Genomic DNA, 26779 nt, shown 5'->3' on the forward strand with positions numbered 1-26779 from the left:
TTTCCTTTAAATTCCTTTAGCTGTATTCTGTAGATTAGATTACCTTAATACAGACATAATGAGATGATCTGAATTGGTGGCATACAAAACAGTTTTGCACTGTACCTCAGTAATATGACAATAATAAATGAATTTATCATTGCTATTCAAACAATGATCTGCATCATCATACCCAGGACGTTTCAGAGCTCTCAAATATATCGAGAAATTGACAGAAACCATCAAATTTGAGCATCATTGGCCATGACCACGAATTACATCCAAACCAAAACCCCATTACAGTCAAGACAACTAGGAGAGACCATTACGCAACACAAAATAGCCTAGTCTCACAAGACTGAGCATCAAATAAGATGCTACAATAGGGTGCCAGTAAGAATGAATTACATTCAGATATAATCCCAATTCAGAATAAGGCTGCGACTGGTCCTTTATCCTTCGTTCTGGTCAGATATGTGGCTCGAAGAAAAGTGTGGGACTGAGAGATTAATAACCAACTAAGTACTTCTGCAAGCTTTGTCTTTGAAAAATTGCAATGCAAAATTGAAATACATGGCTATTTTTACATCTAATCATTTGTCCCAATGTCAAATTGTCATTGTACTAGCATTTATTACTCATCTGGCAACATGACATGCTGTTTAAAAACCCAAATACAATTCCCAGTAGGTGCAATCAGCAACTTACGATATTTTGTCGTTGCCTTGACCAGGAAATTAAACTGTGCAGGCAAATTTAAACAAATAACCACTTGATATCAACTTTCAAAAACATCCAGATGTATTAAATATTTCATCAGAGGATTCAACTTTCATGATAGGTTTGGAGGCGGTTTCAAATTACAGCCCATTTAACAAGTTTTAAATTAGAAACACTGACTGGAGTGAAACATTTTATAATCTTTTAAGAAATAGAAGCCCATTGTTGGAAACAGTTAAATACACATCTTTCAGAATGTATTTAAAACCGTCTGGTAAGCTTACAATTGAACAGGAGTGGGGGGTGGGACACTGTACAATGGCAAATGTCAAGGACTCAGGGCTGAAAGCAGGTAACAGGAAAAATGATTGAAACTGAGTACACACGGACAAATACTTGCACTAACGGCACTTTGTGGATTACTGTGATATTCTGATGCTTCTGCAACTTACTTTCTGCTACTTATCCATTTAATACTGTTTTTTTATTAGTCTTGTTTTTATCTACCACTTTATTTAATTGCCTGAGGAAGCCAAACAGTTTCATTGTACCCATGTATAATGACAATAAAGATCATTCAGTTCATAAATGCAGTAGTGCTAATTCCTGCTTTTAACAGAGACTACTACATGTAATTGAGAACAGAAAACTACAGAACTAATTAGAGATAATCAGGACAATCAAATTTCATTTTGTAAATTAGTGTGCATGAAACATACATATAAATTGGTACTGGTGTAAATAGGCATTTGGTCAGAATGAACCACATCTGCAGAGCTTTGGTTTTATACAATGACTATTAATTATGCCAGTTTATGCAAACATTTATCCATGCAATGCAGGCAGGACCAAGTCATTAACATTTTCTACAGCAAAATGTCAAGGAGCAAGTTCTTCATGCAGAGAGTGGTGCGTAAATGGAATGAGCTGGTGGGGGGGGGGTGGTACAATAATGACAGTTTAAGAGGGATATGGGATGAGGTTAGTCAGGCACCTTGGTTAGTGTGGACAAGTAGGGTAGAAACAACAGCTCAAATGCTACTTCAGCATTAAATAATTTGGATACAGTGGGGGATTACTAGGAATGGTGCCCACCAAGGGATTGACTTAGACAGTAAACATATCTTAATATGAACTTGTTCACTGTCTTGTAAATTCTTGTTTGTACTATTGTGTATGTTTCTATAAATAAACTTTTGAAATTTTGCAAAAAGGGTGAAGGGCTAACATCTGTGCTGTATTATTCTGAGGAGCATCACAAGGTGATGTTGGAGAAAACCTGGTTCCACCATATCACCCTGACCAAAGCAATTTACAAACTGATTGGGAGAAGATCCGACCAAAATAGCATGGGTGGGTGTGGAATCAGAAAAAGGCAAGGATGGCAAACACAGAAAGCACACATCGTAGGAATAAAGACAGTACAAGGTGACCCAAAGTAGCAGAGTGAAGTTAGCTTTAGATTAAGAAATTTGTGATACTCATCTTGATAGACCAAATCAGCTAGAAAGAACTAGATTGGAGATTAAAATATCTTTGACAGGCAAAAAGAAGAAAATTAGACTGGGAGAGAAAGGTAAATCGCTTTGCATACCTTCATTTTATCTGTTTCCACAGAAAATAAAATCAGTGCAAATGTAACAAGAGTTGGGAAATTAAGTGAAGGGTGGTGAAAGCTCTGGTATTAACCTCCTGGAATACTAGAGTTGGATAATATTTGCTGCCTTTAGGCATTCTCCATGATAAAGTGAGAAAATATTGCAGTGTTAGCTTTCCATTAGGTAAAATGATACAAGTGTGGAACTTTTCAGAATCTAAATATACACATGCAGAAAAATCACCATAAGATATTAGGCAGGTTATCCAGCTCTGAGTTTACACAGCTTTCCTCATCTATCAGCACAAACTAAATTCCCTTTCCCCTTTGTATGCTTGCCCAGCCTTCATTTGAATTTGTATTATTCATCTCAGCCACTCCTGTGGAGACATTCTCCACATTCTGACATTTTGTCTAAAGCAACTTGGAAATTCCCCCACTGGATCCAATTTTGAGAGCCATCAGGAGGGTAGCGCAACTACTACTACATCAACTCAGGCCCAGGGGGCTGGTGTCGGGCAAGATAAACCCAAATTTAGGCTTCCAAGATAATCACTCTGAAGGTTGAGTAGTTTGTTAATGTGGATTGAAGTGGTCAATTAACTACTAACATTTCCTTCCTATCATCCCTTGCCAGCCAGATGGTACAGTGTACCTATGAGATCCATTGAAAGTCTCCTTGTAGTTCCAAGACAGATCTACAAATTCTGGCAATCAAAGGTTAATACCGGAAAGTGATTGAGGAAAAAGGTTACTAGTCATGACCATCAATGAAGCAGCTGAATAATCAACTCCTGCTTCTTCCATGGGCAGCATTACCCAACCATTGGTATGCCACTGTAGTTTAGCAGTTACCATGATGCCATTACAGTTTGGGGCATTCAGGAGTTCAGAGTTAAATTCTGGCACTGTCTGTAAGGAGTTAGTATGTGAATGTGTAGGTTTCCTCCAGGTGCTCTCGTTTCCTCCCATAGTCTGAAGGTAGGAGGTTACTTGGTCATTGTAAATTGTTCTGTGATTAGACTAGTGCTAAATAGGTGGAGTGCGAGGCAGCAGGGATTATTGAGCCAAAGGGCCTGTTCCTTGCTAAGAAACAAAATCTTCAGCCATTTCCTATACTAGTCTTGTCCAAGGATTGTCAGCCTTGGAGCAGACTGGGTACTGTAGAGGAAATGGCTGAAGATTTCCCTTAAGGGAATCCACTAACATGCTGGACTGGTCTCTACAGCTACCCGAGGACCCACCAACAGAATCCTTTAAGAGAACATTCTTGATGAGAGGTCACATTACTATATACCAATGCAAAATCTGCAAGTCTACAAAACTCTGCAAAGAAATCAAAGCACAAAGATATGGGCAATTTAATGTACCAAAAACACAGCAGAATAAGAGTGCAAATTTCCACATTAAAGAGAAAAATTGTACATTGTTAGGAAGGATTTGGACAGCCCAGGACATGAAGCACTCGGGGGGGGGGGGTGAGGGGGGCAACAAAAGCACAAGAAGATCACCATCATCTCTGGTCTCTCAGTATTCTGACCTGGAAATGGATCCCATGCTGATGATCAGGCAAGTTATCCAAATTCTTACATCCCCTCCCCACCATCACCAGAACTGCAACAGTTCAAGAGCATTATTAGTTTGGGTATTATTGCTGGTGAATGACAATCAAAACAGATCAGGAAATTATGCTGGAACAGACAAAATAGTGCTTGGTAAAACCTTAACTAAACAAAGGCTATTGCTGCCACATTACATAGTAAAAACTGGGGGGAAACCCACAACAATTCAGGTGGTAGTGTAAAGAGATGGCAGGGCTCAGTTAAGAGCTGGGTACATTAAGCAAATTTCTTGGGGATACTGCGACCAAATTAAAATGAAGGGATTTAGTACATTAATTCAAGATGGGATAAAAATTGCCAAGTTTAAATTGTTGGCCATTTTGATCTCCAGATAAATACATCCCGGGCAAAGATTTATGGATACTTTAAAAATCAAAGCATTACAGTGCTACTGTTCCTACAGCATTGGTGGAAGATTAGCCAGAATCTTTTAAAGACCCAATAACCAATTCACACTTACAGTCAAGATATGATCTAAAGGAAATTTCTCCCATACAAAAACTAACAGCATAGCTAGTTAACTTCCTTATTTCAGTAGTTTGCATGTGCAGTATTCTGTCTGCACTTTGAGAACAGCTTAGAATCATACACTACACCAGAAGCTTTTTATCATCATCTTTTATAATCGAGTTTCACATTCTAGAAGGATCAGCAAATTGCATCTCAAAATCTTGCAGTCCTTGTACAAGCTTTGCAATCACACTTCTAATACTTTAAGTACTTAACAGCAAAAGTAAGCAAAAAACACAATACAATTGCACTTTTAAACTACCATTGAGCTATATTCAGCATTTCCAAACTCAACTGAACTAACATTAAGTTATAATACAGATTACAATTTTAATTGCACAAAAAATCCTTGATGCATAAATATTCTTCATTACACCAGTACAAAAATACTTGTACTCAATATTGTTCAAAATACTTTTAACAGGAACAGCTGATATTTGGCAAGATGGGTTCTCCAGGAGGCACGGTAACTAGCCAGGGCAATAGAACAGAGGCTGCAAGAACTTCAATATACAGGTGGACATCCTAAAAATAAACCAAGCCTTCCAACGGCAGTGTCAAGGAGGCTCCTTCACTGAAGAATGTTACAAATTGGGAGAGTAATTGCGCTTTGTAGAACCATCTTCACACGTTGGAGACACATGATCAACAGGAATGTGGACAGATGGGGAGAAAGGACAAGGATGGGGATGTGGGTGAAACTATATAGAGACATTTACAAAATGAAAATTTTACAAGACGACCACCAGCATTCCACGTTGGTCTTTGTAATTCAGTTCCATCAATGTCAACCTTAAATTCTGAAGTTTCACAGCAGTGGTGTCATTTTGAAGTTGGTCCTTGCACCAGATGGATTGATCAGACTGACAGCTTACAGGTTCTCCCACCTGAAAGTTCACCAAAAGTTCTTTAATCCACAGGCCAGCGACTGCTCCAGTGCAGAGGAAAATGAAGCAGTTGTTCAACATCTCCTTCAACCAATGACCCTCAAAACAAAATCCAGTCTGTCCTTGACTATTGCTCCATGGAGAAATGCTAATCGTTGAATTGGAGTAGTCTGTGGAACAAGCAAAGTTTAAAATAAATTTATTATCAACGTACATCTACATCACCATATACTACCCTGAGATTCATCTTCTTGTGAGCAGTATATGGTGACAGAGCAATAAAGCATACTAAACCAAACATGTGACACATTTGCATCTTGCAAAAGTCTAAAGTCAGTGATCAAATATCAAATACATACAAGTTAGTGAGCTAAAATGGAATACTGTGTCCATTTCTGAAAGTCACATTAGAATGGATATGGAGGTCTTTAAAAGATTAAATAACAAGATGTGAAGGTTCAGAAATTGTAACCAGCATCATCTATGCTATTAGTCTGGGGATAATAACTCTTCCTTTAAATTGTATCACCTCTAAGGAATGTTTCGATAAAAAGTCAAAACAGGGCGGGGTGCCTGCATGTTCTAGGAGGCCGTTGGAAAGAAAGTCATAAAAAAAATTCCAGCTGGCTCCACACTATTTCATGTATTCTAGCTAACAGTTCAACTTACTGACCATTTCCAGTGTTAGGGTCTCAATCCCCTAAGGTACAGAAGCCCCAGTTGGTGGAAACATCTAAATTCAAATCATAGAAGTTGGACATGACCCCTTCCGTCTGCAACGGCACTTGGGCCATTGATAAGGGGCAGAGAGCTGTGCATTTCCACGAAGGGAGCATTGACAGAACAGCTGCCATACCATTGGATTCCTGAGTGAGTAATTGTCAAAAGAGAGTGAAAAGGACAAGTATGTTGAGTCAGCTAACATGAAAATAAAACAGACAAGAAAATTGTATTTGATCGGTTATAAGAGGAAAGAATTGGATCAGGCAACCCTCAAAATCCTTGGAGAATATATTGATGCAATTCAAGCAGATTTCACTCCACCCAGAAAGACAACAGCTGACCATTACTGGAAATGCATAACCATAAAGGCAAATCTTTTGAAAAGGCTATAAATATCAAAACAACTGAAATGTTCGCTGAGCAAATCCTTCAAAACTGATGTGGAATCCAGAGACCCAGGCCAAAGGTAGGGATGGGGAATGTCTGACAATAATTGACATTAGCATAAACTACACTCAGTAGCCACTATTAGTTACATCTGCTCATTAATGCAAATATATCAGCCAATCATGTGGCAGCAACTCAGTGCACAAAAGCATTCGCAGGTTCTGTTGTTCAGAGCAATCACAATGGGGAAGAAATTTGAATAAGTGACTGACTGTAGGTGCCAGACTGGGTGGCTTGAGCATCTCAAACAGCTGATCTTCTGGGATTTTCATGCACAGGCACCTCTAGAGTTTAAACAGAAATAGTGCAAAAAAAAAACCCACCACCAAAACAGGAAAAAAAAGTGAGCAGCCATTCTGTGGGAGAAAATGGTTTTTTAAAATGGGAGGGGTCAGAGGAGAACGACCAGACTGGTTCAAGCTGACAGGAATGCGGCAACAGTAACTCAAATAATCATGCATTACAACAGTGAAGAGCATCTCTGAATACACAACACATCAAACCTTGAAATGGATGGGCTACAGCAGCACAAGACCACATTGGTTCAACTCCTACACCCGACAGTGGCTAATAAGTGTAGTATACAAGGTTGCAATATTCCTGCAGTCTTCTATTGACTATTGTTTCTTGTATTTATTGTGACTTATTGTGATTGCCCATAAGAAAATGAATCTCAGGTTGTATGTGGTGACATGCACTTAGACAAATTTATGTTGAACTTTCAAGCCAACACTGCAGGTAGACTACAAGGGCCTTGAAACTGGTGTTGCACATTGTATTGAAGAGGGGGTGGCATTGCTCTGTTGGTAAAAGGAAAATGAAATGAAATCATTAGTAAGAGGTGGCAAAGGGTCAGAAGGTGTTGAATCGTTATGGATAGAGTTAAGGAACTGCAAGGGTAAAGAGACCCTGATGGGAGTAATATACAGACCCCCATACAGTAGTAAGGATGTGGTCTACAAATTACAATGGGAGATAGAAAATGCATGCCACAAGGGCAATGATGCAATAATCATGAGGGATTTCAAAATGCAGGTAGATTGGGGGGGGGTGGGGGGGGGGAAGAGAGAAAAAAAATCAGGTTGGCGCTGGATTAAGAGGGGGAATTTCTGGAATGCCTACAAACTGGCTTTTTAGAGCAGCTCATGGATTGGTTGTTGCGCAATGAACCAGAATTGATTAAAGAGTGCAAGGAGCAAGTGATCATAATATGATCGAATTCACTCTGAAATCTGAGAAGGTGAAGCTGAAGTCAGATGTATCAGTATTACAAACAAGAGAAAATCCGCAGGTGCTGGAAATCTGAGCAACACACAAAATGCTGGAGAAACTGTTGAGTTCTTCCAACATTGTGTTGTATCAGTATTACAGTGGAGTAAAGGGAATTACAGGAGGTAGAGAGGAGATGGCTAGAATTGATTGGAAAAGAACACTGGCAGGGATGATGGCAGAGGAGCAATGGCTGGAAATTCTGGAAGCAATTTGGAAGGCACAGGATATATGCATCCCAAAGAGAAAAAACATTCAAAAAGACAAGATGACACCTATGGTTAACAAGTCAAAGCCAATATAAAAGCCAAAGAGAGGGTATATAATAGAGCAAAATTTAGTGGGAAGTTAGAGGATTGGGAAGCCTTTAAATACCTACACAAGGCAACTAAAAATGGTCATTAAGTTAAAGATGGAACACAAATGTAGGGTAGCCAATAATATTAAAGATGATACAAAAGTTTCTTCAGATCCCCAAGTGTATAAGAGAGGACAGAGTGGATATTGGACCACTGGAAAAAAAAATTCCAGAGGGGGAGTAATGGGGTACAACAAAATGGTGGATGAACTGAAGTATTTGCATCGGTCTTCACCATGGAAGACACTAGCAGTATAGTAGAAGTTCCAGGTGTCAGGGGTCATGAAGTGTGAGAAGTTACCATAGCTAGAGAGAAGATTCTTGGGAAACTGAAAAATCTGAAGGCAAATAACTCACTAGGACCAGATGGTGTATATCCCAGGGTTCTGAAAGAGGTGGCTGAAGAGATTGTGGAGGCATTAGTAATGATCTCTCAAGAATTACTAGTTTCTGGTATGGTTCTGGAATACCAGAAAATTGCAAATGCTACTCTACTCTTCAAGGGAGAGAAAGACAAGAAAGGAAATTATAGGCTTGTTAGTCTGACCTCAGTGGTTGGGAAGATGTTGGAGTCGATTGTTAAGGACATGGGTTTGTGGTACATTGAGACACTTGATAAAATAGGCTATGGTCAATAAGATATCAAGAGAAAATGTTGCCTGAGAAATATGTTGGAATTCTTTGAAGAAATAAAACCAGCAGGATAGACAAAGGAGAATCAATTGATAAATACTTGGATTTTCAGAAGACCTTTGCTAAGGTACCACATGTGAGGTTGCTTAACAAGCTATGAACCCATGGTATTACAGGAAAGATTCTAGCATGGATAAAGCAGTGGCTGATTGTCAGGAGGCAAAGACTGGGAATAAAGGGACCCTTTTCTGGTTGGCTACTGGTGACTAGTAGTGTTCCAGAGGTCTCTGTTGAGACCGATTCTCTTTACGTTACATGTCAACAATTTGGATGGATGATGGAATGAGTAACTTGGTTGCAAAGTTTGCAGATGATACAAAGATAGGTGGAGGAGCAGGTAGTTTGAGGAAGTAGAGAGGCTACAGAAGGACTTAGATTAGGAGAATGGGCAAAGCAGCGGCAGATGAAACAGTGTTGGCATACATTTTGGCAAAAGAAATAAAAGGTTGACTATTTTCTAAATTGAGAGAAAATACAAAAAAAACTGAGGTGCAAGGAGATTAGGGAGACCTTGTGCAGGATTCCCTCAAAGTTAATTTGAGCATTCAAGAGACAAGAATATAAAAGCAAGGATGTAATGCTGAGATTTTATAAAGCACTGGCCAGGCCCAATTTGGAGTATTTTGAGCAGTTTTGGGCCCCTCATCTTAGACAGGATGTGCTGAAACAAGAGGGGATTCAAAGGTGGTTCACAAAAATTGATTCCAGGGTTGAATGGCTTGTCATAAGAGCATTTGATGGTTTTTGGTCTGTATTCACTGGAATTCAGAAGAATAACCTAATTGAAATCCATCAAATGGTGAAAGGCCTTGATAGAATGGAGAGGGACACGATTCTTCCTGTGGTGGGAGAGTCTATTCGAAAGCTGTATCCTCTGATCTTAGAGATGTGTCCTCTGGAACAGAGATGAAGAGGAATTTCTTTACTCAGAGCATTGAATCTGTGGATTTCATTGCCATAGGCAGCTGTGGGGGCTGTGTCTTTATGTACATTTAAGGCAGAGGTTGATTGATTCTTGATTGGTCAGGACATGAAGGGATATGGGGGGGGGAGGAGGAGGAGGAGAGGGGGAATTAAGTGGCAGGAGAATGAGGCCAAGGGGAAAATCAGATCAGCCATGATGAAATGGCAGAGACTTGATGAGCCAAATAGCCCAATTCTGCTCCGGTATTTTATGGACTTGTGGTGTCAGAGTCCAGTTTAAGATGGAAATACACTGAAAGCAATTCAGGGAATCTTTACTAAAATGGGTAGTAAGGCAAGAATGGACAGGCAGGCCTGTATCTGGAGTTTCAAAAGGCAAGGGAGCTTTATTACATGCAGAGGGGATGTTTCCTCTTGTACTAGAATCTAGAAAGGTTGGGGGGGGGCGGGGGGGAGTTGTTGGTTCACTGTTTTAAAATATGTGGGTCACCTTGTTATGATGAAAGCAAAATCCAGCAAAGGTTACAAACTTTGGTCATGAAGAATGGTAGGGTCTTTGGATAAAAGGTAAACTAAATATTTGTAAGAAAAGGGGGTAGGATGGGAAGGTCACTATGGGTAAGGAAGCATGCAATGGTTACAATCAGATCAGTCAAATTTATTAAATAGCAGAGCAGGCCAATTAGTCTAATGTGTATTTGTAAATTCAAAGCCATAATCACCAGTAACAAGCCTACAGCATGCATGCCCAAAATACCAGATGTAAAAAAATTGTTGGCATGTGGTGTCACCCCTCGATTCTTCAAACCCTGCCACAATAACATTAATGATTATACATAACAATTCATTGAAATAATAAATACACAAGCAACAGGACTCACCCTTTCTCTGTAAAAGTCCAGAATTATTGTTATTAATTCATTAGGCAATGAAAAATCTAGTCTAGTTTACCATTGCACGAGAGAGGTTTGTTTTTGATCATCACTAATTTGGGCACACACTCTAAAAGGTTCACCACCACTGCCACAAATCATTGCTTTTGAGATCCAGAAGTTATTGGGTTAAAGGACTTCATGTAATTCAGAAAAAAGGCCAATCTGCTGTGCCCAGCCCATCAAGGACACATTTCTAGTTTTTCCAGCCAGTGCTGAAACTATGTAGTGCCTGGAGCAACTGTAACTGTAACATTGGACTAGTTCTCAAAACATTCTTCAAGGGGTAAACTGGGTGACAATTGCTTCCAAACTACAAAAGGACAAGATGTTTGGAAGTGAAGAGATATTTAAGTAGATTATTTTCTGGCCATGAATGCATCACGTGTGGAAAGGCAAGACCACAGACCTCTAGAAAGTTTGGACATGGACTCATTGGGCTGAAAAGTTTATTTTCTGTACAACTCTCCAACTTTGCTCGCATCATGCCAACTACATGTTGGGCACAAGGCAGATCCACGGTCTGTGCTACACCCATTTATACCAGCTTACATGGCAAAACACATAGGTGGCAATTGAATTTTCATTCAAAGAAACTTAACCCAGTAATATAAAGTAATATTAGTCTCTCAACAAGGGCATTTAGGACCAGTTGCTAATTAATATCGCAACAGGATCCCAAGAAACTTCCAGGAAACAACTGATCTCTACACCCTTCCAAATCTTATGTAAAAGTATTTGTTTTTGATAGCTTAGTATCCATTTTCGGTGTTCACCCACGCAATAAAAGGGAGAGGCCAAGGGAGCAGGCCTGTAACACAAGATATAGCAAGTTACAAGGAAGAAACTTTGGTAGAGAATCATTGGTAGAGTATTAAGCACAGTGCGTCACCACTACCTGTTCTCACATTCTGGTAAGGATGTAAAGGTCTAAGAAAATACAAGAGATGCAGCAACAGAGCCACAGATTTATGAAATGCAATTGAGAAATTGGTACAAAATTCATAAGTTTTGAGACCCAGGTTCAGTTCTGCCACTGTCTGCAAGGAGCTTAGGCTCCCCACGACTTTCCTCAAGATGCACCGGTTTCCCCTCACATTCCAAAGAGTATGGATAAGTAAGTAGGTTAGTTGGTCACGGACACCGGAATGCTACAGCACAGTACAGGCCCTTCAGCCCTTGATGTTGTGCTGACCCATATATTCCTTAAAAAAATGTACTAAACCCACACTACCCCGTAACCCTCTATTTTCCTTTCATCCATGTGCCTGTCCAAGAGGCTCTTAAATACCCTTAAATGTTTTAGCCTCCATCACCATCCCTGGCAAGTCATTCCAGGCACCCACAACCCTCTGTGTAAAAAAACTTACTCCTAATGTCTCCCCTAAACTTCCCTCCCTTAACTTTGTACATATGCCCTCTGGTGTTTTCTATTCGTGCCCTGGGAAACAGGTACTGGCTATCCACCCTATCTATGCCTCTCATAATCTTGTAGACCTCTATCAAGTCCCCTCTCATCCTTCTATACTCGAAAGAGAAAAGTCCCAGCTCTGCTAACCTTGCCTCATAAGACTTGTTTTTCAATCCAGGCAACATCCTGGCAAATCTCCTCTGCACCCTCTCCATAGCTTCCACATCCTTCCTATAATGAGGTGACCAGAACTGAACACAATACTCGTAAGTGTGGTCACTCCAGAGATTTGTAGAGTTGCAACAGGACCTCTCTACTCTTGAACTCAATCCCCCTATTAATGAAGCCTAGCATCCCATAGGCCTTATCTATACTATCAACCTGTGCAGAGAAGACCTTGAGGGATGTATGGATTTGAACCCCAAGGTCCCTCTGTTCATCCACACTCTTAAGTAACCGACCATTAACCCTGTACTCAGCCTTCTGGTTTGTCCTTCCAAAACACATCATCTCACACTTATCCAGATTGAACTCCATCTGCCACTTTTCTGCCCAACTCTGCATCCTGTCTATATCCTCTTTTAACCTTCGACAACCCACAGCTCCATTCACAACTCCTCCAATCTTCATGTCGTCCGCAAACTTACTCACCCATCCTTCCGCCTCTTCATCCAGGTCATTCATAAAAATCACAAAGACAGATCCTTGTGGCACTCCACTAGTCACTGACCCCCAGGCAGAATACTTTCCTTCACTACTACCCTCTGCTTTCTTCCTGTAAGCCAAATTTTTTTTTATCCCAACAGACAACGTTCCACTGATCCTATGCCTCATGACTTTCTGGATGAGTCTCTCGTGGGGGACCTTGTCAAATGCCTTGCTAAAATCCGTGTAGACCACATCTACCGCCTTACCCTCATCAATTTCTTTTGTTACCTCTTCAAAAAACTCAATTAGGCTCGTGAGGCACGACCTTCCCTTCACAAAGCCATGTTGACCATCCTTGAGTAGACTGTACTTCTCCAAGTGCTCGTAGATCCTACTCTTAAGAATCCTTGAATCCTTTCCAATAGTTTGCAGACCACCGACCGCAAGACTCACCGGTCGATAGTTCCCAGGATTCTCCCCAATACCTTTTTTAAACAAGGGAACTAGATTTTCCGTCCTCCAATCCTCCAGCACCTCCCCAGCAGCCAGAGGATTCAAAGATCATAGCTACTGCTCCAGCGATCTCTTCTCTCACTTCCCACAGCAACCTGTGGTATATCACATCTGGCCCTGGGGATTTACCAATCTTGATGTTTTTTAAGATCCAACACTTCTTCCTTAATCTCCACATTGTCTAGCACACAGGCCGGTTCTATTTTGACCTCACCCTGATCAAGGTCTTTTTCACTTGTGAATACTGAAGCAGAGTATTCATTTCAGACCTCCCCAACCTCCTCCAGGCACGTTGCCTTCTTTACCCTTTAGCGGCCCCACCTTCATTCTTGTCATCCTTCTGTTCTTCACATACGCATAGAGCGCCTTGGGGTTCTCCTTAATCCTACATGCCAAGGCCTTCTCATGCCCCCTTCGAGCTCTCCCAAATCCTTTCTTAAGCTCCTTCCTGGCTACCCTATATTTCTCATGAGCCCCTCCTGCTTCCTCTTGACGAGTTGCCTCATGTGTTTCGTCAGTCACAGTTCCGTTTTCCTACCATTTTTTCCTTGTCTCAGTGGGACAAACCTACCCTGAACTCAGCACAAGTAGTCCCTAAACTTCCTCCACATTACTTCTGTGCTTTCACCCTTGAACATCTGTTTCCAATTTACTCTCGGCAGTTCCTGCCTCATCCCTTCATAGTTAGCCCTTCCCCAGTTAAGCACTTTCCCATTGTGTCTGTTTTTATCCTTTTCCATAGCTATGCTGAAGCTAAGGGAGTTGTGGTCACTCTCACCAAAATGCTCCCCCACCAAGAGCTCTGCCACCTAAACAGGTTCATTACCCAGAACTAGATCCAGTACGACCTCTCCTTGTCAGCCGGACCACATACTGTCAGGAATCCTTCTTGAACACACCTGACAAATGCACCCCCTGGCAGTCAGGAGGTGCCAGTCAATATGAGGGAAGTTGAATCACTCCTAACTACAACCCTGTATTTCCTGCACCATTCTAAAATCTGCCTGCTTCTCTGCTCCTCAGTGTCCTGAGGGCTATTTGGGGGACTATAGACTACTCCCAGCACAGTGATTGATCCGTTCCCATTTCTGACTTCCACCCACACCAACTCAGTGGACACTCCCTCTGCAGCGTCCTCCCTTTCTAGAGCCGTGATACTATCCCTGACTAGTAATGCTATCCTCCCATCCTATTCCTTTTAAAACACCTAACCCCGGTACCTGCATCAGCCAATCCTGCCCTTCCTCCAGCCAAGTTTCAGTAACAGCATCGTAGTTCCACATACTGGTCCATGCTCTAGGTTCATCCCCTCTAACTGGCTACATTTATGCTTTGTCCCCTGTCTGTCCTTCTTCACCAACTCAGAACACACAGCATCATGCTCTTGTCCTTCTATCCTAATCTCTGCACTCACATTCTGATTACCATCCCACCCCCCCACCAAATTAGTCTAAACCCTCCCCAACAGCTCAAGCAAACCTGCTCGCCAGGATATTGGTCCCTTTCCAGTTCAGGTGCAGCCTGTCCTTTTTCTACAGGTCAGACCTTCCCCAGAAGAGATTCCAATGATCCAGAAATCTGAATCCCTGCCCCAACTCTTCAGCCACACATTCGTCTGCCATAACTTCCTGTTCCTACCCTGTCTCTCGGCACAGGCAGCAATCCCAAGGTTACCACTCTTGAAAACTTCTTTCCTAACTCCCTATATGCGTTCTTCAGGACCTCATCCCTACTCCTATTTATGTCATTGGTCCCCACGTGGACCACGACATCTGGCTGCTCACTCTCACTCCTGAGAATACCCAGAACTCCATCAGAGATATCACAGATCCTGGCACCAGGGAGGCCACAGGCCATCCGGGATTCTCGATCTCTCCCACAGAACCTCTTATCTGTCCCCCTATCAAATCCCCTATGACTACTGCTCTCCTCTTTTCCCTCCTTCCTTTCCGAGCTGAGGGTCCAGTCTCGGTGCCAGAGACGCGACCACTACAACTTGTCCCTGGTAGGTCGTCCCCACCAACAGTATCCAAAACAGTATACTTATTGTCGATGGGAACGGCCACAGGGGTGCTCTGCTGTCTGTCTCTCTATTCCCCTTCCCTCTCCTGACAGTCACCCAGTTACCTGTCTCCTGACTCTTAGGGGTAACTATCTCTCTGTAACTCCTGTTTAATTCTGCCCCTGCCTCCCAAATAATCTGAAGTTCATCCAGCTCCAGCTCCCTAATTCGGTTTGACAGGAGCTGCAGCTGGATGCACCTTTTGCAGGTGTAGTCAGACAATTGTGCTGTCCCTGACTTCCCACATCCTACAATTGGAGCACTGGACTGCCCTATCTACTGCCTCCATTACCAACTCCTAAGTTAATTAAAATAATTAAAAGTTTACCCGGCCTTACCTCTCTGGGAGCAAGCTCGTCCTCCGCCTCTTCTCGCCGAAACCTCGAACCAAAGCCTCAAAGCTCCACTCCTTCACTGGCCCACTCACTACTGGCCGCTCTGCTTGAGCTACCCCTCTATTTGTTTGAGCTTTTCAATTTTCAATTGCCCAAACTGCTTGGTCACCTGACCTCAAAATGACCCAGTCAGCTGCTTTCTGCTGAGTCTGAGCTATTCAAATCTTGATTGACTTGACTGCACAATCCAACTGCCAAAACCTCTCGAGCGAAAGCCTCAAAGCTCCACTCCTTCACTGGCCCACTCACTCACTGGCCGCTCTGCTTGAGCTACCCCTCTATTTGTTTGAGCTTTTCAATTTTCGATTGCCCAATCAAACTGCTTGGTCACTTGACCTCAAAATTGCCCAATCAGCTGCTTTCTGCTGATGGGTGTAACAGGGCAGTGTGGGCTCACTGTGGGCCTGCTACCATGCTGTATTTCTCAACAACTTTTGTCAAGGGGAAACATTTAGGGCTCTGAAGGTCTTTTCCCACTAGCTGAAGGGCAACTGGAATACAGGAGAGAACCAGAAGCATTGTGATTACAGAAAGCAGATTCACTAACTCTGGATGAAATTGGATGAACAAAGAATTTTGGGTAAAGGTGTTTATGAGACAAAAGCTCTGAGCCCATTATATGGTCACAGGTAAAGGGAGGGAGCTGCATGCTTAGTCAGCACAGCAAATCACGCACATTAGAAAAAAAATGCTACAACCCACAAGTTGGAAGCAAACTATTACTCAGGACAAGTAACTTTGAGCAGATTTAACACGGAGAAAACTCTTAATTAGGAGGACTTTCCAAGGCTGTCAAAGCAAAAATTAGCAGTCTTAACTTGACCAATTTCAGCCCATTGTAGGTCAAGAACAGAAGGTTAAACTACACTAACACAAGGTACCGAAGGAACTCAGCAGTTAGAGAGGAATAAGGAATGAGTATTTTTGGCCAAGTGGAAGGATCTCAGTCTAAAACATGAACTCTATTCCTTTCCATAGATGCTGCCTGACCCAAGTACCTTCAGGAATTTTACTGTGGATTTCCAAAGTCTAGAATCTTCTGTTTACTTCCTTGGCTTTTACAAGTTGGAGTAAAAGTGATGCACATTGGCAGGTTGGGTGGGGGGGGGGGTGGAAGGAGGGAAGGGGGAAAGGGATGAGGGAGGTGAAAGTGAACAGTGCAAGCATTTATGATAAATACCATCAGGATACTTACTAAATACTTAGCAAAACTGACGGGACTTCCATCCTTGCGGAGAAGCTTCAGATGGAGGGTACCAGCGCATCTGAAACAAATAAATCACTTCATTATACTTTCAAATCCATCAGCTTTGGGAAGTCGGCACAGAGCAGCAAGGTTTTAATTTTGTTTGCAGACTTGCATTTTGGGCATCATGGGCTGCTTACAGCACTAATCTAGAACTCCACTGAACTGACTCTACAGACAAGGAAATGTATTTAATGTCTTAATTAGAGCAGCCAAAACTGTTAGCCACCAGAAAACCCTTCCCATTGGCTAGTGAACTTATTCTATCAACTTAGAAAGTATCCTGGGCAAACTGAAATTGCCCTAGATTTGAAAAGTGGTCTAAACCATAACTGGGAGTGAAATGTTACTCATGGATAAAAAAAACAATTTTGAATAGAATTCAAGAATGAAATGGGCTTTCCAAAATAGTCAAGATAATAGTAGTATTCTTTAAAAGGCCCATGACTGCACTGCAGGTAATTTTCTGGAGAAGGCAAAAAGAAATTCCCTCAACTTCAAGTGCCACCAAGTAGCCTCTTCATTTAGCAGATCACCACTCACAATTTCCACCACTGGGCAAGCCTCCTCCCCATCATAAAAGGTTGCTCCTTTGATAACTCCTATCCCCATAAACCACTCTCCAGTTATGTCCCTTTCTCCATGCAACTGAACAAAACACAAACTTAGTCCTTTCACCTCTTCTCTTCCTGCCACGCGGCTCAAACATTGCTTTGGGTGAAGCATCTTGCACTTTTCCCCCCAGTTTTCTGTGTTGCACTGTGTTCCCTCCACCAAATGCGTACCCGGTGATTACAGAGGGCCTACATTGTGCCTGCAGGAGTGACCAAGTTTCCACTAATTCAGAGATCCTTCATCTCTGCCCTCACATATTGTTAAGGCAAAGCCCAATGCAGACATCAATCGTATCTTGCATCTGGCCACACCATCACCTTCCTGACTTGATACTGCATCTGCAGTTTTGGTTAGACAGCTCTTTCTGCAAGTAGCAGAACTGTTTTTTCTCCCTAGCATTCAATCTCATTGTTCTTTACTTGCATTGTCTCACTTGTTGGGCATGTCCCATATTCTTACAATTAGCATCATATTATACCAAAGTATCTGGTTGTTAGGAATCATTCTTTGGTTATGATATTTATGAATAGTAATCCTGGATTAACTGAAATGAGAACCTAGTCTTCAGGCAATTAAACTTGTACAGAATTTACTTCCACTGGTACAAGGAAAAAAAAATCTGCAGATGCTGGAAGACCAAGCACACACACACAAAAAAATGCTAGGAGGAACTCAGCAGGCCAGGCAGCATCTATGGAAAAGAGTGAACAGTTGATGTTTCAGGCAGAGACCTTTCAACAGGACTTGTGTCATTACATTCTGATTCGGTCCCACTGAAAATGCACAATGGATAACTGTTCCTATTAGCACATTGTTAAAAGGAGTATCCCAGCAACTTGATGCACAATTCAGGACAGATCTGTTGTGTCACTTAATCTTGGTTAGTTCTATATTTATGGAGCCATCTTCAACATTGTAACAAAAGGGATCTATTTTGGGTGTCTGGCACTTCTCCGAGGCTTTTGGAACAGGCACCAGCATTGAATATTCAAAGAGGTTCTGCTAGCTGGTGTGTGCTACCATTGTAAATATGCAACTCTAAATTTACATAACATTCAAAATGTTAAAGTACAATTACAGCAAATGAAACTGCAGTTAAAGATTTCTCTATATTGAAGTAGTATTGAACACAGGTCAGAAGTTTGAGATTTTCTTAGATGCTCCTGGGGGTTTACAGAATGAATAAAGAGTTATATTTCCCAGTTACAGCTTCCATGTGGCTCAGCTTTTGTCAATCACACTGCTCCATAAATGTACATTTACTCACTTGGTCTTGCATTCCACCCCCACTGAACACATCCTCTGCTCCTGAAACCTTCTCTCGATTATGAGGGAGTACCCCAGACACACAAGATTGTCTCTCTGATGCTGCCTGACCTAATGAGGTACTTACAACACAGCAGCCCTGGTCTGCTATGGTCATCTTATCTAGGTTTTTGAAAAAACAATTAAACCTCATTGAAAGGACACACACAAAATGCAGGGGAAACTCATCAGGCCAGGCAGCATCTATGGAATTGGTAGTCGATGTTTCTGGCCAAAACTTCATTAGGACCAGTGAAGGGGCTCGGCCCAAAACATCGACTGTTTATTATTTTCTATAGATGCTGCCTGGCCTGCCGAGTTCCTCCAGCGTTTTGTGTGTGTTGCTTGAATTCCAGCATCTGCAGATTTTCTCTTGTTTGCCATTGAAAAGATAAACTGGTTTGGAGAACAGCAGCTAAAACTAATCTGCTAATGAGTAATTGCAACAAATCACATTTATTGCCTGTTTTGTCACCGTACCCACTGTGGATTTTAAAGTGAAAAGAAGTTTGCAGCCTGGTTGTGTGACCATCAGATCCAAAGTTGATCCTCAACTGCCTCAGTTCAGGGACAAACTGACATTGCTACTTGCATCCACATCTCATGAATGAATAGAAGCTCAAAAGGAAAAGTTGGGGCATTCCAGATTTAAATTGTCCATCTAAATGTTACATTTTATTGTTTAATCTCCAAAATTTATGTTTGAAAACTAAAAGATGAAAGCCAAAGACAAGATTCACATATCAAGACAGTGTACAAGCTATAGTCAAATTTCTAAAGTTTGAAAAATAAAGCTTTCATATTGGAATTGTACTTGTAAATTAGGAAGGTTCAAATGTGCTAGCTTTGTCAAAGATAGTTATCTTGAAGTGAAGAAAAACCTATAAATACAGATTGAGTATCATGATCTGGATGATGATGTGGTCAGTTATCTGAATACCTTAGGGAAAAATGGCATTGGGAGTATTAGACCAATCTTGCATCTGTAATAAGGTTAATAAAATTCCACTTGGGAGATGTGCATTCTCTAGGAATGTCTGCCTCTGCAACATGTCATAAGCAATCTCAAATCCACATTTAGTCAACTTTTTAAAATATGGATACTGCATGGATTTGTAAATAGAGTTCAAAGGTAGGAAAAGGGGCAGCTTATTTACTCAATGTGATATGACCAGATATGAAATAGTAAAACATTCCCACAATCTTGCCCTCAAACCAGCAGGAAACTCGTTTATTAAAGGAGGGAAAATTCTTTCATTCTGCTTTGGATTGAAATTAACAGCTGGGCAAGTGAGACTCTAATCTTGCTTTCAATCACCATTAATGGAGGTCAGGTGCAAATGATCAAATTCCAAGCACAAGAGCCCTGAAGGTTGTGGGAAAGGAAGTCAACATATCCAGACTAATCTACTTTGTGACTGCAATCCAAATTAAAACCCAAACCGCCGAAACCGATTTTATAAAAATGAACATTTCAAAAGTTGAGTCTTGTTTCACACTTGTAGCTGGCAAATGAAGTGCTGGTCCGTAAAGGGGAAACAAAAAGTCTTATGGGAGGCTCGCTTTTTGATTTCAAAAGTATGAATCAGTTTGAGTTCAAGCAAGAATGGTCCTGGCTAGACTGATGTGAAAGGATTCAGAGCAGTGGCTTCAGCGGAAACTTCATAATCAAACCTGGCCCACAAGCCTTTATACAGATTGAAGTCTGTCACGAGCCTTGTGGCCCATCAGGCCAGTGCTTATGCTGGTTTCCGTGGTGTGAAGTGACTGAGAGTACAAGATTCCACCCCCCCCCCCCCAGATAGGATGCCAGTCTATCGCGAGGTTAACCCCCAGCATTTTTACCAGTACCCATTCTCAGTTGGGTAGACTGGAGCATTATGTGGTTAAGTGCCTTGCTCAAGGACACACACGCTGCCTCATCCGAGGCTCAAACCCATGACCTTCAGATCGCTAGTCCAACGCCCTAACCACTTGGCCATGCGCCACACCCCTTATAGAGAGCAAGGCACAAGATGGCAGTACTAAACAAAGTTCTCATTGTCCCAATGCAATCTCAACATTGCAAGCATTCCAAAGGTCAACACATCCTGGGCACTAAAATGCCAGTGAATGTGTCAAATGAGTTTGGGGACAGTGCACCAGACACTGCATAGAGGGAACATGAGGTTCAGAGACCAGTCAGAAAATTACTCCTTGGTTAATTACTCCACACAATGTCAGATGGTTAGATAAAACTGCATGAGAACATTACAATATTAGGCAGAACGTAAAAATGAGTCAGTGGACATGGTATGCCACCATCTTTGAACCACAGTTTATCCAAACCACCCACCCCGGCAAAAAAAACTGCGTAAATTGTGGTTAAAGGCCGGGGTTTACCACTCATACACAAATAGTTTAGCAAATAGTTTAGCAAATATTATCAGCTGCTGCCTTAGCCAACACATTCCCTTCCTGATATTAGTTTAAAAATTCTAGGGTGTGGGTCTGGTGCAGGAATAGTGAAGACTGCCTCAGGGATGGTGTTTCCACAGAAGCTCCAGTTTCCTCCTGCATCCTACAAGGGACGGTGCAGGTGATGTCCCCATGCCCAAACTCCCTCACCCTGCTTGGTGGCAGAGGTAGGATTGGGAGGTGCGGCAGGATAATATTTATAGATGACACTTCAATGCAATAGATGAAGGACTATCTGGACTGAAGAGTGATAATTCTGATCAAGCTTCTGAGCACTTGGGAGATATTTTAAGCAGGTAAGCAAATTGCTTCAAATTTTGACCTCTGAATGGTGTAGAGAGGTCTGACAACACAGTGAAAAAGGCTTTCAGTACAATCAGGCCACCTTAAACACTGCACCCATTTACATTAATCTCATTTCATTGGCCCCTTGATTCCACCACTGGACCATACACCAAGGAGATTAATCGGCAAAAGCCTTTAGGATGCAAGAGGAAACCACAGCATCTGGGGAAACCCCACAGGGAGAAATAGGCAAATTCTACAGACAGCATTTGAGGCCAGGTTTGAGCCCAGGCCTCTGCAGCTTTACTTGCTATGCCACAGTGTGAACTCTAATGTGTATAGGGGTGTGGGAAGAGAGGGAAGGGAAAGGATGGAATGGGAGAGGGCTGTCATGATTTGCTCCTCACAAGATACCTTGTTTGGCTCCAAGGTCTGTTCATTGGCAAGCCAAAGTCCGTGATGTGGCAAGCTCTAGTAATTCCATTAAATATCAATGATTGTTAAAAGGTGGACCAAGATGTGGCACAGTTGGGCGACAATGGTGCAGCAGTTGGTGCATCGGCCTCGTTTGCAGGATCAATCCTTGCCTCTGCAGTTCTGTATGGACGGTATAGTCTCTGCAAGATGGGTTTCCTCTCACATTCCAGAGATGTAGGTTAGCTACTGTAATTTATCTTTAAGTATAAGTTAGAGGCAAAATGATAAGGAAGTTGATGAGCATGGGTGAAAGAACTATTACTGGAATACATGAAGGGAACCAAGGAACCATTATAGATTCCAAGCAGCACAATAACTTCATTAAATATGAAACAATACATAAGAATGCAAGGTTAATGGAATGCTGATCATGGAGTGAATACTATGATTAGTATTCTGCAGTATTGGGTTCTGAGGCCTACATATCGGTCTCGTAATCTCTTGAAGTTTCAAAGACCAGTTGCAATGGGTGATAACGCAATTTAATTCCCTAGAATTCACAGGGTGTAGGGGGAAAAGATTGATCATAGACCAGTACTCAACCCATCCCCAAGTACCAATCTGTTATTGTGTGCTTGGTCCAGGATTTCAAACAGTGACAAGCAGGTGCCTCTGTAGTTAAGATGCTTGCTGGAGCCGTGTCAGGAACCAGGCAAGAACATCTCAAAGCAAAAGAATTGCAAATGGCTTGTTGTGATCTACAAGGGCCAGTTTAATCAATTAGCACTGAGATTATTGGGCTAGGGGTTGCACCTCTTGCAGGCCATTGCCAGGCACAGGACCAATTCCATAGATAGACAGGCCACCAGATCCATGGCATGGTCTCCCTCAGCAGATCCTGGTGGACGTGGCTTGAACTGCCATCTTCCCTCAAATCAGAGACTGATAACTGTTGAGTGAACAACCGGGAGGGATATCTGGAACACTGCGCAGAGAGGAAGATAGTAGCTTTCATCACTGTCATCATGGGGTGATTAAGGAGACCACAGGATCCAGGTAGTCTGCCAACATGTGGAGTTGCCAGTGCCCATGTAAAGGCCCACACTCATCAAGCCAATCAGGATGCAACTTCCGGCACACATCTCAGTGCTGATTAGCTCAATTCTCAGCTAGCCTCTCTGAGCTGCAGGCAAATGCCAGAGGGCAAGAGTTTACACTAGATTTCTGGCAAAGGAGTTCTATCAGTAATAGATCCCCACATGTTGCAATGAATCATATTGGCACAGTCAACAAGCACTCCATCCTAGGAAAGAGAAGAGAGCTAAACAAGGTAGTAAATACTCAAATGGAATTTTGAGGATGGATACAAGACCCTTGACTTGATGGCAATACAGATTACAAGAGGCACAGGTGGGGAAATAAAAATCTTTTCCACATGGTATGGACAAAAAAAATCTAGGATACAAAACCCTCGACTTGATGGCAATACAGATTACAAGAGGCACAGGTGGGGAAATAAAAATCTTTTCCACATGGTATGGACATAAAAAAAATCTAGGAGTTTTGCCAGAAAGGAGGGGAATGAGTTCTAAAGGTGAAGAGCAAGATATATACGCACAAAATAGGTGACATCTAGAATACACTGCCAGGGGTGGAGGAAATCACATACAAATATTCTGTTCAAGAGGCAATTAAAGGACGATCTAATATGGACAAAATCTGATCAGTGTAGATGGGGAGAAGTCAGCACGAGGGGAAAAAGGACCCATTTCTGTGCTGTAGGACTATGACCTGCCACAAGAGATACTGGAGGTGCTGGAAATCTTGAGCAACACAAAATGCTGGAGGGAAGTGAACAGTCACTGTTTCAGGCAGAGATCCATCAGGACAAATGGCGAAAAACTCAGTGAAACGAGCCTAAATGCAAAACTCAGTCATTCTGTAAGAAAAGGCCTTTCAGGCAAAGTTGTTTGAAGCATTTTCAACAAGTGTGATGGGCTTCAATTCAAGGTCAATTCAGTTTGATTGACCATCTAAATCTCAGAAATATGGAGCTGGGTTGCAAGTCACCCAGAGAATGACAAAGACTCATTGGTAATCTTCCTGTGGATGTGTTGGGAATGACTCACGCCCTGCATGCTTAAACACACATTGTAAAATGGCACAGCAATTTAAAGATTAAGAAAAGTGTGCATCCAGCAGTCACAATGGAATTTCAAAGCAGTTGTGAAGCACAAGCATTTGGCGGGCCTTCAGCTGAGAGAGAATTGACATGACCAGGTCCTGGTACAACATCTGGCACTGCACAGCGTGTCCATTTCTGCTTTGATGATCTTCAAAATGAAATATCCAGAAAGGAAACATTTCCCCCTTTCTGATTTTTAAAATATAAACACAGCAAGAGATGGGACCCAAGAGCAGGGAAGCTTCTTAAAAATACAAGTGAACGTTACAGCCGTGATTAAAAAAAAAAGCATGTGACAGACTGCATTTAAAGTGATAAAACTTGGCAAAGATGTTTAAAATTCTAAAAAGGCTCATTTAGGATTTGCTTTTGAAGCCAGCCAACCATGAGTATGCAAGAACATAATTAACCATAGCAACAGTCTATGAGAAATAATTTCAGCTGGAATTAAAACTGAGCATAATCTAATTTAGTTCATACATTTTAATTACAAGTAACCTTGCAGTTCAAGATGGTAGGAATGACCAATTTTAGCATCTGTAGTTAAATAATTAGTGCCTACGAGCAGTTGTGCAGAACCACAAGAGTCAATATGAATGGGACATCCAACAGTGGAAGAGAAACAGCAAAAGGGATGGACTTTAACAATGGTTCAACATAACTTCATTGTCACAAACCAATTAGCGAGGCCCAAAGAGCAAAAAGGAACAAGTGACAAAGCCTCAAGGTTATTAAATTATCCTTGCTACTTCAAGCATATTCAGATGGTCCTTTATAATAATTTACTGGCAGCCATTCTAATCAGCACCTTGTCAAAGTCCTTAAAGGGCAACATTTCAATGGTTTTAATATCAGAGAATGTATATAGTATGCAATGTGAAATCCTTACTCTTCAGACATCCACAAAATAGAAAAACCCCAAAGAATGACAGAAGCATTAGAACCCCTGAAGCACCACCCCCCCACCCCCATCCACATGAGCAGAAGCATCAACCCCCACCACACAGGCAATAGCAAAGCCTCCAGAGACCATGACCTAGGGTCCAACAACTACTGTCCATCCAAATACTTTGGCATCTCAAACAGGCTCTTGCTCACTAACCAATGTTAGTGTTCATCCATGTTTGTTATCACCTTAGTGGCTGACAAACAATTGTATCAGGTGAAAAGATGCCAGTTTCCTGGAAGGAGGTTTGGGAGACCCATAAAAGGGCTAGAAGGCAGGTGTCTTGATCTACAGGCAATTTCTGATCAGAAGAGAATTTACCAATTTTTAGGAGCATTAACTGTGGGGGAAAGATAGTATGAAAGTATTTGTTGAATCTCATTTACACAAATCAAGGCAAATACATTCCTGATGACATGAAACAAATGGAGACCGAACTTCGGGATCCCTCCCATCACATTCCTATCTCCTACCACCCCCCCCCCCGCCACCCCACGAATAAAACCTACACCAAATCCAAAGCGCAAGGGAACTAATCACTGCCAGTAGATCAGGTGAACTTCAAATCAAAACCAGCTGATTTGGAACCAATCCAGGAAGTCCTTCTAATTGTCTCCAATGCCAAGACGGAGGCTCCTGTCTGAAGTTTTTCAGCAAATCAATGCACCCCCAATTCAAAGTGCAGAGCTCATAATAAAACAGGAAAGCCAAGACCTAGCAAAAATCTCAGGATATCAGAACAGTTTAAACTGATTGAAGCAGAACAAGATACTAGTTCCAAAGTCTTAAAAATATGGTAATTAGTTTTACCATTATTCAACTAAACCTCATTGACGCTTCAATGAAACTTGGATAATTAAGAATGTGGTTAGTTTAAGATTCAGGAATGCAATTTGCTTCAAGACCCCAGTGTTCTGAGTAGATAGGTTCAACCAAGTGTCTGCACGCAAGGGGAGTGAAATGTGTCCTGCAGAAGTCCTACTGTTGATGCAAGTCACGTTCCAAATTACAGCATCTGTCATTTCTAATGTCTAAAAAGAGCCAAGATGTTGGAGGAAGTCAGCCAAGCAAGCAGCACCTGTAGCGGGAAACAGTCTACATTTCAGGTAGAGATCCATTCCAGATGAAAGAACTTAACCCACGACGACTGTCCGTTTCCCTCCACAGATGCTGCCTGACCCACTGTGTTGCTCCAATTTTTTTTTTGCTCCGTGGTTTTGTGTACATTGTAGAGCCAGCGTTTCTTTAATCTCCTTCCCATGCTTCGAGGGAAACATGGTTCTCCGCACTCCCACCCACCCCAACACCATCTCTACTTGTGGTCACCTGCCCCTTGCCCAGATACGAAGGGCCCACTTGACTAGCCGAAGCAACACCTCCAAGGTATGCTCCTATCCCTTCCTTTACGGGTAGTCAGTACCATTCGGAGTTTGTTTACATCTCTCAGGCATTTAAAGCAATTCCTTCCCCACCCCAAGAAAATTTGAACATGATTCCATGTTCCTTTGCCTCACTTCTGAGCCCTGCACTATGGCTGACAGAAAACAGGACAGCTTTCCTCAGCTCAGACTCGAGTTATCAGCACAATTTTTTCTTAAACTTCAGAATATACCTAACCCACCACATCAAGTGG

General features: G+C 42.0%; 1 protein-coding gene across 1 annotated transcript in view; it reads right to left on the reverse strand.

Annotated features, from left to right (window-relative positions):
- Positions 1-4521: 4521 nt before the first annotated feature.
- LOC134358527 (RNA-binding protein with multiple splicing 2) overlaps positions 4522-26779 on the reverse strand; it is a 128317-nt gene continuing 106059 nt past the window's right edge. The window contains exons 7-8 of the mRNA XM_063070851.1: positions 16886-16955; positions 4522-5485 (exon numbers count right to left, since the gene is read on the reverse strand). Coding sequence (XP_062926921.1) covers positions 16893-16955 — 63 coding nt within the window. The 3' untranslated portion in view covers positions 4522-5485; positions 16886-16892. The remainder of the gene's footprint in view (positions 5486-16885; positions 16956-26779) is intronic.

Source organism: Mobula hypostoma, chromosome 18, assembly GCF_963921235.1.
Source record: "Mobula hypostoma chromosome 18, sMobHyp1.1, whole genome shotgun sequence".
Lineage (NCBI taxonomy): Eukaryota > Metazoa > Chordata > Chondrichthyes > Myliobatiformes > Myliobatidae > Mobula > Mobula hypostoma.